A 13,410-nucleotide genomic window follows, 5' to 3' on the forward strand; every position below is an offset into this window, starting at 1 on the left:
TAGACATTCAGCGATGTCATCTGATGCAATAATTTCAATCAGACTGCCTTTCAACTTGGTAAAATGAAAGAAGCTATAAAACTAGATCCTTAATCTCACATATTTTTTACATTCACCAGGCTGTGGCTAATGTCTTTCCTGACTCATTGCAGTCTCTCTTTAATAGCACTGACAGCAAAGGTATTGGGCTGCAGAAACAATTGTCTTCTGCACATCATCCAGCTTTCACATCAAGACAGCATGTTTGTTTGTTTTTTGTTTTTTTTTTTTTTTTTCCACAGACTGGTTGAGGTTGGAAGGCACCTCTGGAAATCATCTGGTCCAACTCTTCCTGCTCAAGCAGGGCCACCTAGAGCTGCATGCCCAGGACCATCTCTGGATGGCTTTTAAATATTGCTAAGGATATCTACAAGGATAACTCCAAGGATATCTACAGCCTCCCTGGGTAACCTGTGCCAGTGCTCAGTCACTGTCACAGTAAAAACAATGTTTCCTGCTGTTTCGGTTTGTGCCCATTGCCTCTGGTCCTGTCACTGGGCACCACTGAAAAGCGCTTGGCCCATCATCTCTGCACCTTCCCTTCAGGTGTTTGACCACATTGATGAGATTTCCCCCGAGCCTTCTCTAGACTAAACAGCCTCAGCTCTCTCAGCCTTTCCTCATAGGAGAGATGTTCCAGTCCTTACTCATCTTTGAGAAGCTTCGTTGGACTCTCTCCCGTATGTCCATGTCTCTCTTGTACTGAGGAGCCCACAGCCAGACACAGTACTCTACGAGTGGCCTCACTAGTGTTTTTTTCTCATTTAAAGAGTAAATTTGTCTATAGTACATCTGATTTTAGGTCACAGCTTGCCTTTCTGCAGTGATGAACTCCTGAGAAATCACCACTCAGGGACAGAGGGATTGGAATCACTAAACCACAACGTGTTCTGAAATCTTCTAGTGCCTATGTAAAACACAACCCTTGATCCCAATTAAAATTATAATCAGGGCCACACACTGCCCCCTCACAGAAGAAAAAAATGCAAGGCCCAGAGAAACTGTGTGAAGCCACCCTAAAAGCATCCCTTTGGAACTTTTCCCTGAAAGGGACAGACTGTGGGGAAGATGCTGGAGGGAGGTGTGAAATGTCTCAGAACTCTGTTTAAAAGAATTGTCACTAGCCCTTTCTGCCCTTCTCCTGCATTCTTATTCCCAGCTTGACCACACCACAGAAGCTGCGCTGTGCAATGAACATCACGTGGGACAACCATGATATACCATAATAAAACCAAATTCTCCCTCCTGGCATTGAGATGGGCTATGATTTCCACATACTGCCTCAGCAGCGTGGGGCTTAACTGACACCGTGACTGACAGAGAAACAGTCTAGTGGGATGCTGTGGTACCAGCACCACCTTATTTGAATATACTGTCTACCAAGGTTTTGCTGCGTTCGTAAAAGCAGTAACAAAACTACCAGACGCACAAATGTCATGGCCCAAACTGGCAAACCTGCAAATATTGCATCAGAAATACCATTTAGGTAGCCTTTAACTTCTGTTTCATATAAAGTTATTTCCTCTTGCCTTTGGGTACCTGGGCCAACCCCAAAAGAAGGATTCTGTTTTCATGACAAGACCCACTACACAAATAGACTATAAATTTTAGAAAATGCTAGAAAAGCTGCGTTTGCCCAAATTTCCTGTAAAAACTATGTAGTACTAGAAAGTAATTCTCTAGCCTCTTGTCTGCTGCAGAAAAGGACACTGCCACTAGAAGCTTTTTAAGTGCTTAAGTCCTCATTCATTCACCACCAGCATCCAAATTTATTTAGATCCAGTTTGCTGAATTCATAAACGGTCTCAGAATTGTGGAAATAAAAATTTCCAGCAAATGTGCTATTGTTCTTTCACTTACCCAAAATCAAGCAGCTTAACTCAGTGGGAGTGTAAATGTTCCAGTAAATTATTTGATGACCACTTACACAAAAGAATGCTGCAGACAGAGTGGGATTTTTTTGCTGTCATTTATATGCTATAGAGAAAATGCAGGGTCCACGTCAGTGGAATGATGACGGTGCATTTTCAAACAGATGCGTTGCAATGCTGTGTTTGCTGTCAGTAACAGGCAAGTCTTTAAAGTGTTACAGGAAGCCAACCTGGGAATGAGGAGCTGCCACTAACACTAACTGAGTTCCCCAAATGTTAACCCCAAATGCCCTAATGGGAGGGCAGGCACTTTGGTTCCTCAAAAGTAGCATCACTCTAACAAACTAAGTTGCTGCCACTACTGCAATGAACTAGAAAGATGACTGTTCCGTCAGCAAACTACAATGTCAAGGCATGACTGAGCAAGTTATGTAGAAGATCAGCTATTCAAAACCTTCTGATAATTTCACAGAATCACAATAATTTCCAGAACTGGTTTCAACAAAATGCTCCGAGACTCAGAAATGTTTGGATTTTTCTTCCAATTAATATCAATTACCAGGGCAAACATAGTGCTAACATGCCAAGAATACACCCAACCCAGAAACTCAATTCAGGAGTGTCAGGTAATTCAAAGACTAACCAGCAGGATGTTCCTTGAGACAGCACATCAGAACAGAACACCTTGGTTCAAGTCCTGTCACTCTCAAGCATATATCAACTGTATAACTGTATTAACATTGAGAGACTGTCTCTGTCTTTCCCATATTTGGGAAAAGAACAACTTTCAGCGCCCTGCCCAATAAATAGGTGTAGTAATTTCTTCAGATACACTCATTGTAGGGGTAGTCTTAATGCTTACAATGAAGTATAAGGGTAGCTACAAAGAAGATGGAGACTCCCTTTTTACAAGGAGTCACATGGAAAAGAGGAGAGGCAATGGGTACAAGTCATTCCTGGGGAGATTCCGATTGGACAAAAGAGGAAAATTTTTCACAATGAGAACAATCAGCCATTGAAATAATGTCCCCAGGGAAGTGGTGGATTCCCCAACATTGGACATTTTTAAGATTCAGCTGGACAGGATGCTGGGCTATCTATCTTGTCTAAACCGTGCTTTTGCCAAGAAAGGTTGGACCAAGGATGATCCTTGAGGTCCCTTCCAACCTTGTATTCTATGATTCTATGAAGTGAATCTAAATTTGACTAGATTCAAAATGTGTAGAGCACTGCTTGGGCTCTGCTGCTAATACAAGAAAAATCTGTCAGTAGGAACTCATCAAATCTACTTCAGAACAGGTCTGAAAATGTATCACCTAGTAGAGTTCATATCAAAGGAGTCAAGGCAGTTAAAAGCATGTTTCTCCTTACTGGAGTGCTCTGTGCCCTGGAGGCATATACCTTCATATCCAGAATTAATCAGCTAAAAATAACATGGCTGGAGGCCCCAGCGTTTCTTGTTTGCAACAGAAAAACAGCCTGGAGGCTGCTGTTCTGAAATAGGTTTGCTTTTGGTGAGATGCATAACTCTGTCTACACCAGCTGCTTGATGTCCACCTCGCCCTGAGAAGAAAGGCTGTCAGTATTGCTATATTTTTCAGTCACTAGAATGTAATCAATTTTAAGGATAAGGAAACACAAGAGGCCCCCAAACATAATCCAGTCTAATTTTACTCTAAAATACATAAACGAGGACAGAAGGGAAAAAAGTGATTTCTCAGATATGTTACTGTGATTTCCATTTCAAACCAGGGTTGAATTACCTCCTTTCAACTTGCTTTTCACCCTCCTCAAAAGTAACTTAAAATTGTTTGTTTAAGGACTGGAAATCTCTCCTGGCCCACTCAGCAGCTGAAATAAAGTGGAAAGACTCTTCAACAAGACTCAGCTGGCCTGCAAACCTGTCTGAGAATTTGTGAACTACATTTAATGATGTTTCCTTCCTTTAAATTTCTTTATTTGAAAAAATATTAGTACACACATATCCTTTCTCATTTCTCTAAACAAATGTGATAATACTACTTTCAAAATGTGTCCCTTACATAGTAAAATACTCGCTGATGGGGAAATAGATGTAAATTAGAGTAATAAGAAGCATGAAGAAAGCAATAAGAAATATGCACACCCAGACTCTAAGTCTACTGATAAGAAAGGGAATTCTTCTGAGGTTAATCAAATTGCCATTGTCAAACTACTGAAACAATTTGAAATTAAGTGATCTATCCTCACCACACACTCTATTCTCAATACACTCTTACCAAAAAAACCCCAGGTACTACATAAGAAAAAGCGTTCCACGGAAGTATAGAGTGAGGGATTTATGCACTCCAGACAAACTCCTATTCTAAACAAAGAAACTTAGCTGCACAGACTCCAGAAACTATGTTCCTTCAAGCCAAATGCAATCCTTACTTAGGGAACCTCCCATTTTTCTCCTTGTGTTGTTGCTGCACTCACTGGGAGTCCTTATCAAATCAGTACCACTTAACAAATACCAGAATAGGTATTCTATAGTTGCACAGTTGAAGTTCCCAAGAACCCCTCTGTGGCCATTTCAACATGATTACTGTAGGGATCTGGTATCCCTAGATGACTACAACCTCATATCTCCATGCAGGTATAATCCTTTTTCATACTATTCGAGGGTCTGAGGACCTCTTACCAGGGATCGAGAAAGGGAAGGTTATCTCCCGTGGAGGCTTGCTAGGAAGCAACCTGCTATAGGTGGATTGCACAACAGTCTGCAAAGGAAACAGAGTACTCTGAAAGACCCTTCTTGCTATCTCAGAAGCTTTCTGTCTATCCCAGGGACAACACTCTCTCTAGCTGCAGGTATTACTAGACAGCTCCTTTCCAGTTACTGTTCTCAACTAGATAAAGCAGAGTGTGGCTACGGTTTGCCAAACGCAGAAAAAAAGAAAGAATATAAATGCCCTTGCAAGACTACCTGTAACGTTTCATTGGATTTAGCCTAAAAGAAAAAAATGTGTTAAGTTTTTATGGCAATGATTTTGCTACTGCTCTTAATACAAGAAAAATCTACAAGTTAACAGTCCTGCAAAAACATGTGGGCTGTGTAAAATTACACTTACTTTAATATCTAGAGATTGTCTAAGAGAAGTGGTTCATATGTTAAGGGATTAGAAGATCATTCAAAGTGCACTCAGAATTTATGATCTCATTCCCAGACCTATTGGTCAGACTTGTCAATCGTCTCCCAAAATCCACTATTTCAATTAAAGAAGAGGTGAAGGGAAAGGAAAAGGAAAATTACAGAGACACCAGAAGATGGAGATGACCTAACTCTGTATTACTCAACAGCTTAAGGAAGGAGCAAAGCTAATTCACTGCTGACATTCATCGGCTGAAAAATATTTCATTGTCCAGATGAGGAAAGCATTCACACACACACTTAATTTTAAGCATGTGCTTAACACTCACTGCCTTTTAAACTAAGAAAAAATATTAACTTGGAACTTAGAGTGAACTCACTGATTGAAAGGCTACCAAGACAGTAAGGCTTTTGTAAAGCCTTTTAACTACGTAACTTCTAAATAGGGGATGACTTGCATCACACATTCAAGTCGAGTTCAACTATTCTGCAAATCAACATGAATCTGTATGAGTAAAGCCAGGGATACCAGCACTCAGCTCATAGTAGAGCCCAACTCTTAAAATTACTACTCTGGTCTTCATTCAACAATATCTTCTGTGTCACACTGTACTGAGAATCTGTTTTTTCAGGGAGTTTGGAAGAATGGACCTTTTGGTAGCAAAATTTTAGCATAGGAGTCCTAGACTGCACTATACTTTCTAACTTTAGATAAATACTGCTTCAGTTTTACTTTATTTCTACCACTACTTCCAAGCTAGCAGAATTTGTTATTTATTAAAAGAGATACGAACACTCAACTTTCATCTGTTTAGTGTTATATGAAAATAATACATTTTCTGCACATAAGGAATTGCTTCCTAGTCAATATCAATCAACAACTGTGAAAGAAAACAAAAGAACGTGACCACATTTCATTTTTATCTGTGTGGGTTTTGTCCTGGCATTTAAGATTTTAGTTTAGTAATTAATTTTTTTTTCTTGAAGGGCAGAAGTAAAATAGTCCAGCTACACTAAAAATATGTTGATAACTTTATTAAAGTGGTAATAACTTAAGAATGTCTTCAAAGGTTTAGATGCCATAAATATTGAAATAAATCAAATAAACAGAAAACCGTAAATATTGAAAATACTAGGAGCTGTTTTTAAAGCACAATTTGAAGTTGATAAGCAGCATTTAAAAATGTATTTGCATTTTCCCTCCATCAAAGGCAATTGCATATTTATTTTCTTCCCCATAAAACATGACTGCAGGTAGGTCTCCTAAAAATAGACATACAACAACCTTGCCAATACCGTTTAAAAAAAATTTCCACATTTCCCAAAATGGCACTTTAATAATCAGGTAAGTTTCCCACATTTGACTTATTTCATCAACATTCATTTTTTTGTGCTCATCTGAGTGAAGATTTCTGGCTAGAGTTTGTGTGATGATGCTATTGAAAGCTCAGCTCTTGGGTAAAATATGAAATATCAGTTCTATTCTATTGAATATGATTTGCAACTTCACCCTGACCAGCCTTCTTGCATCTTCCTGCATATCCAAAGAAAATCATGCGACAAAGTGTGTCTTCACTGGCTTTTCACTCATACTGTGGTCACAAAAATTACTTGAATTACGTACAGCAACAGCACCTGTGTTGGCAAGTACCGCCTACCGTTCATGTTGCAATTGAATGCAGCTATAAAATACAAAGGAAAAAACCCCAGGTCTTAATGCAAATTTATTTCATAAGATTTTCTTATAATTCCCTGTGTGCTATATATAGCTAATTCTAAATAGTTTTTTCTTCTGTTGTTCCACAGTAGTCATAATACTCCGAATATTTTAAAAATAGATTCCTGGCATTATCGGTGTTACTAAACTGAAATAACTGATTATTACATCATTTCTTACAACCACTGTCAAAACACAGGTCTAGTATTGTATGTTATTCTATGAGAAACAATACATCATTTTGTTAGGAAAGAGGAACTAAAATTAAATTGTTTCAAATATCTCACAGCTTTTATTCCTAGGACTTTTGGAGAGGGAGGCAGAAGAAGGGATTGTGTCATAGGATCCCCATACACTACCATCTATTGTTGCTTAAATGTGGTGAACAACCTCTGTCATACATTTTCCTTTTGGTATTCCCTGCAAGTGCTTTTGAAGTTCACTAGGAATATTAGTGCTTGCGAGAACAACAGATGGATAATACTGTTTACAGTCAGGGAGGAATATTATTTCAATGTCGCCACCCAGATTTGCCAACAAACCTTAGCAATGCTGTGAAAGAGCCCTGCTGCTTTACCACGACCCCTCCTTATGGAGGCCTGTTCTGAACTGAGTTAACTTGGTGATGGCACTGAAAGATTACACTGAGTTGTCTGAATTAGCATTTCCTCCTGGTTGTGTTCAAGAATATTTCTGTTTGATTTATTTCTCTGCATTTTCATCCCCAACTTCAATTTCACATTACTCTACACCTGTGTTTCCAGTTGCTTTTTCTTCTCTATTTATAGGCTGTATTAACAATGTATACCCAGTATCAACAAAAGTGTTTGTATCATGGGACTGAGTTAACAAAAAGTAAAAAATAATCTCCATTTCTCTGGAACCTATCAGTCATCATCAAACCTGAACATCAGACTTTCAGCTTTATTAATTACATTTGCTGGCTGTTCAAGGAAAACTAGAAAAAATTACTTCGGAGCACAAACCAGATTCTATAGTCTTTTCCATTAAGCCAATTTGAAACCAGTCTCTGGCTGTAAGGTTGTATATTGCTCACATGAACGAGCCCTAAGTAGTTTTAATCAACTACATAAATAATGGCAGTGCTGACAAAGTCGGTGAACTCACCACTTGTCCGTCTCTCCCTGGAACACCAGGCACTCCAACAGAACCCTGGTGGGAAACAGACGCCGGTGTTTAGCAAATTAAACAGGTCATGAAACCTTTCATCTCTTAATACAGTACTTAGAAACGATGGTGAATGTTTGCTTATTGTAACAGCAATAAATTTTTCAAAAACTAATTTTTATCCAAGCTCTTTTCAGTTAACATTTTATACTAATTAGACATGTTCTCATGTTGTACGTTTTAATGACTCACTGTATTGCCTTTTCCAGAAACAAGCTCTAAGCTGATGGTTGCTTTGTAATATTGTGTATGCTTCGCAAGAAATGTAGGAATTAAAATACAATTCCATTTAATGCTCTCCACAAATTTGAGAACTGATCTACACAATTGAACATAGCACCTGAACAGAACCATTAATGCTTCAAGCTCAATAACTGGTTGTGCCGATCTGTTTTAAGGCTTTTAAGAGATAATCTGCAACAACTCAGCCTGAAAGTGCAAATTACAGATAAATCGCATCAGTATTACTGCAATCAAAATTTAAAAGCTAACACAGGCCAAACAGAAGGAGCAGACAAAAAGGAAAGCAAAATATTAGGATTGACTTGTGATATTGGAGAGATCATTTTACAAAGCTCTCACACTATAAGTTTCTGTATGATGGACAAGTTTTTTTGAAGGAAGCTGAATAACTGTTGGTACAGATGTTCAATGAAAACCTGAAGTATGAGGAACGCAGGAAAACTGCATGGACTTATACAGCATTCTCCTCTTTTTATATAATAATGGTGCGCTCAGCAAGGAAACTGAAAGCATTATTTTTATTTTTCATATATAAGCACCTTAACAGCGTACAAAAATGTGATAGCTATTTGAAAGGCGGGCACCCTAAAAAGAGGCCGTGGGACTGGGAAAGGCAGAGGCTTTGTCAACACTGAAATGTGCAGTTTCCCAGAACCCTTAAAACAAACAAGCACCCTGTGAATCCCTTCATACCCTGCTTTCTCTCGGCATCCCAAGAATCAGTGCGTGACATTCCCCCCTCTATTCATATTGGTTAGAGGTTTCACTAGAAATGGTTTAGTCAAAGGGCACCAACACCCCAAGGGAATGCATCCAAAATGGATGCACATGTTTGTCAATTAATAGAGTTGAGAAATCCTGTGAAACAAGAAAAGGAAGCAACGCATGAAGGCCTCAAAAAACCTTGAACATTTGAATGCCCAGGAGGCTCCAGCTCATAGCAGAGCTGCAAATCAGTAAGAAATAATACACTGGCATCCCAGTGTATCTCCAAGACCCAGAATGCTCTCCACTTATGCCCAAAAGCTTCCACTCCAGCATTCGTGTTGCCTCTTCCTGCTGGATGCGTGGTCATGACTGCTAGCAACTGCAAAGGGGCTCCAGTGAACATTTTCGCTTCTTTGCATAATTTTTCCAAAAAACTAGAAGACAAAGCTCATGAGGGCATTAAGCCATCAGCTTCAATAAACTATCCTATTCACAACAGTTTCTGCTCTCAGTGACAGTCTTCTATAGCTGCTGATTTTCCTTATGAGACATAGGACGTTAGGAAGTGTAAATAAAGATGATTATACCATACCAAGTAAAAGTTTATCAGATATGCAAAAGTTCATCAGCACATGGGTTTTACTGATGCTGTACATGTAAAATACCCTCCTTCTCGAATCTTAGGGTATAATTTTAGAATGGCACCTTGGATATCGGTATAGCTTTACAATGTCGCATTCCTGCATTGCCAAATATGAAGGGTAGGTAGTTCTCTCCTTCAGCCTGCAAACTCTCTACAGCTCACAGCTGATAAAATTCCACCAATTTATATGCTTTGGGATTACATTTTTACAAATCAGCAGGTTTTTCTTTTGTTCAAAAAGTCCCATTTGAACAGATGCAAGCAAACTTTCCCCTTAAAGAATATTATATGAGGAGAAAAAACATAGAGGTGGCATCCTTCTCACATATGTTACTACTCTTTATTCCTTTCCTCTTTCTTTTTTTCTTTATACAAATTAAGGCTGTTTTATTAAATATCGTCCATAGAACTGTTTGATTTTTTGAAATCAACTAGAAAATTACTTGCCTTGGTGGTGTGTGGGTGAGATGCTGGGAAAGTGCCACTTACTAGCTGTTATTGCTGATATATCTAGGACTGTTTTAATGGTATAATTCCATAAATCCTAAACTCACTCCATCAAACTGAGGCAGTCAGCTTTAATGAGCGTAAATAATGCTGAAAGCATTCCGAGGAAGTCAGGTCTCGGGTTACCGAAGGAACAGGAAGACACCAGCAGACCACCTGAACACCGCCAACCAAGCACCATTTATCAGCAACACCTATGTCCTTTGTTTCTACTGCTCAATTTTTTTAGTCATATGGCACTGATCTACTTGAGTAAGGACATGCATTTAATCAGAAACTCTATCTCCCCACCTTTCACAATGTTTTAACTTTGGTTTCCTAGTTGTACTACTGCACGAATAAGAAAATTATAGTGACCTTTTCACCTGAAAGTTAAGCAAACAGATTGAAAACAGTCTGCTCTGCATTGCTTGAACTTCCTATGATGGGGGAAATGAGAAATCTGATGTCTCACATTATGTGGCTGTATTTCGCAAAAAAAAAACTTAGAGCCTAAACTAACTGATTCAATGCGGTGTACAGTAGCTAATTCCATTCACCTTTTCTGATCGCAATTTGGCACCAGCAGGAATAATCGCTTTCGCAGTATTGTTGTTTATACTATACCTTTTGTCCTGGCGGCCCCTGAGGTCCCTGCAAAGGGAAAACAATTCAATTAACATCATAACTCTAGCCAATTTAAACTGAAATGACCAATTAAAACGGCCTTATTGCGTAAGCATTCTGACACTGGACTGAAACCAGCTGATGTTTTATACATCAAGGAAAAGTAAAACTTTATGCTCAAACTGCACAATGGATCATTTCTCTTCTCTTTTGGAACTGATCTAACTACTAACTGGAAGACTCAAATTTTCCCCCCTTCTAATCTTTTCTCTTCCAACCCATCTGTTTCTTCTAATACTGATAAATCTGTCAGTATTAAGATGACCGTTTCCTCTTTCTGATACCAGGTAACAGCCAGTTGTGCGTTCTCAGTAATATATCTGCTCAGCAGCATAAAAACAAGGTTTATGCAAACAAGTATTTTTAAGATAAGCCTCAAAATCTTCTCACCTTCTAGGTACCAGCATACGTGACTACATTTTACCCAACATGTGATCTGTGCCATAATTTGAAAGCTAAGAGAAAAATCATTAAGAATTAACTTCAGAAATTATTAAGAATGCTCCTGGGAAGTAAAGAATCACCATTTTTGTCCCCATGACCTGAGAAGGCAGGAAGAGATATCTCAGTTCAAGAAAGCTCAACTGCTTAAATTTAACAAGAGTCAAAGTCTCATTGACATTATCAGGACCCATTTCTCATCTGGTGTCTCTGAAATACCCAGTTGGTTTATGGCCACAGTGGAGAGGGGAGGCAGCAGGGAAATAGATCATCCAACCATGTCTTCGACGTTTTGGCAGTCTGTTTTGGTAAGAGCTAGACCATGTCCACCACAGTTCTTATGCATTCTTTCCTCTTGTTCCTACTATGGGTGCTGGTGCTATATCAAGCAAGGTGAATTCTGAGTCCATGAGGGTATAAAACAAAAAGCCCAAACTGGAGAATTCAAATGCTTCTGATGCGTGAAAGGAAATAGGATTTGATTGATATCAGAACTGCAATTATTCAGACATTCATCTTGAACAAAAGGATTGCTGCTTCAAAATGCGGGGCCAATTTTATTTTTAAGATAGTGTGAAGTTAGGCAGAATCCTCCACTGTTGGTCGATGCAGGGCTTGTTGGAATATTGTTCTGATGTAACTTTAAACTGTTAACACGGAAAAGCTCCAGTGGTGGTAATTCTGGTCCTGGATGCACTGATGTCGATTAAAACCTTGCAGTTTACATGTGTATTCATTCATCTAATGTTGGGCATCAAACCTTGCAAAAGGTTTGCAAAGATCAGTGTTGCTTCTTGAAACTTTTGCCTGATTGTCTCAGCGGAACTAGGGTCTCACAAGCATCTCCTTTTGACTGTAGGGAAAGATTTTGTTTGTGGTAAGCCACCTGTGAAGTGCAGGCTGACAAATTTGTTTCCTTGTCTTCAAAAGGAAGCAAAAGTACCAAAGCACTCAGCACTTGTGATGATCAGAGCAGCGAGCAGAGCATTCATCTGCTTTTCCAGACTGGAGAAAAATCCTCCCACTGCATTTCAAAAAACCTGCTGTTTAACTCAGGCACTTTTCATTAAGTGCCTGAATTCTAACCCTAATATTTGCTAGAGGCTGAGGACACCAGTAATACTGAATGTGGCAACTGAAGAACAGAGTATTTCTTAAGCATTGCTTGGAAACAGCCTCCAAAAAAAACAAAAGATGGAGAAAAAAACTAGATAAAACAAATCAAGAGGATGTGGTAGGTGAGTGTGTCCTGCTGGGTAAGGAACGTATTCCACAAACAACTTTTTTCCCTTTCTCCCAGAGAAGGAAGTAAGTTTCTTCCAGAGCATCCTCCTCTTCTGTGAGAAAGATGCAAATTTGGCTAACATGCTAAAAAATCCAAGAAATGAATGCTCAAACTAGAGCTTTTCTACATCAGTGTTCTCAAAATAGGCTCCAAATGTCTGCCCTGTGCATCAGTTATCTATTGACCTTTCGTATATTAACCAGTTGCATTTTGGGGATATTTCAGGTCTTGAGAAAAATCCCTCCATCAGCAGGCCAGACTGAATGACGGACAACTGAAGACTACCCTTCATATCTCATTCCTGTTACTTTCACGTCCATATTGCCTCTTCCATTTCTAACTACTTAACAAGCTAATAAAATCTTCTACAGACATTCAGCTGTATCAAACCCTCAATACAAAGTTCCTATTTGAAGGTAAAATGACCATTCACTTTATTAATAACTATCCCCCAAAGTAAACTGTTAAATGTGCTGCTTTGTTGATCACTTTTTGGCTGGTGCTTTCAGTTGTCAGCCTGTAAGATGGATATAATTCAAGACATTGCAGATGTCTGCAGGAAAAGATCTTTCACTAGAATCTCCCCCTCGCTGTTGCCATCATTCCAGCTCCTCCAGAGGAGTTATTGGATAAGAAAATATTTACATAGCAGCATAGCATTGCTCTTATTTTGCCTTGAAAATGAATCATTTGGAGAAAAGATGCAGCGGATATTTATCAATAAATATTTTATGCAATTAGCAGTTTTCCATTTCTGGTACTTAAGCCTTTACTCAGCCTGGAAATGGCTCTGGTGCCTCATGCCCATTGAGCTACCATGCCACTTGACAACAAGAACTGTCCTCAACACTACAGCTACTTTCCGCATTATGATTAGAAAACCAATTGCAATTAAAAGCTTACCTAAAGTGATACATTTCACAATTTACACATGATAACAAGTGCTTTTTATCCTTTTAATGTTCAGACTGTAAAACATAGCTGAATAGA

General features: G+C 38.9%; 1 protein-coding gene across 1 annotated transcript in view; it reads right to left on the reverse strand.

The window, feature by feature from the left end:
- COL25A1 (collagen type XXV alpha 1 chain) overlaps positions 1-13,410 on the reverse strand; it is a 133,694-nt gene that overhangs the window by 71,595 nt on the left and 48,689 nt on the right. Inside the window, exons 8-9 of the mRNA XM_054203160.1 lie at positions 10,635-10,661; positions 7,868-7,912 (exon numbers count right to left, since the gene is read on the reverse strand). Coding sequence (XP_054059135.1) covers positions 7,868-7,912; positions 10,635-10,661 — 72 coding nt within the window. The remainder of the gene's footprint in view (positions 1-7,867; positions 7,913-10,634; positions 10,662-13,410) is intronic.

Source organism: Rissa tridactyla, chromosome 5 (assembly GCF_028500815.1).
Source record: "Rissa tridactyla isolate bRisTri1 chromosome 5, bRisTri1.patW.cur.20221130, whole genome shotgun sequence".
NCBI lineage: Eukaryota > Metazoa > Chordata > Aves > Charadriiformes > Laridae > Rissa > Rissa tridactyla.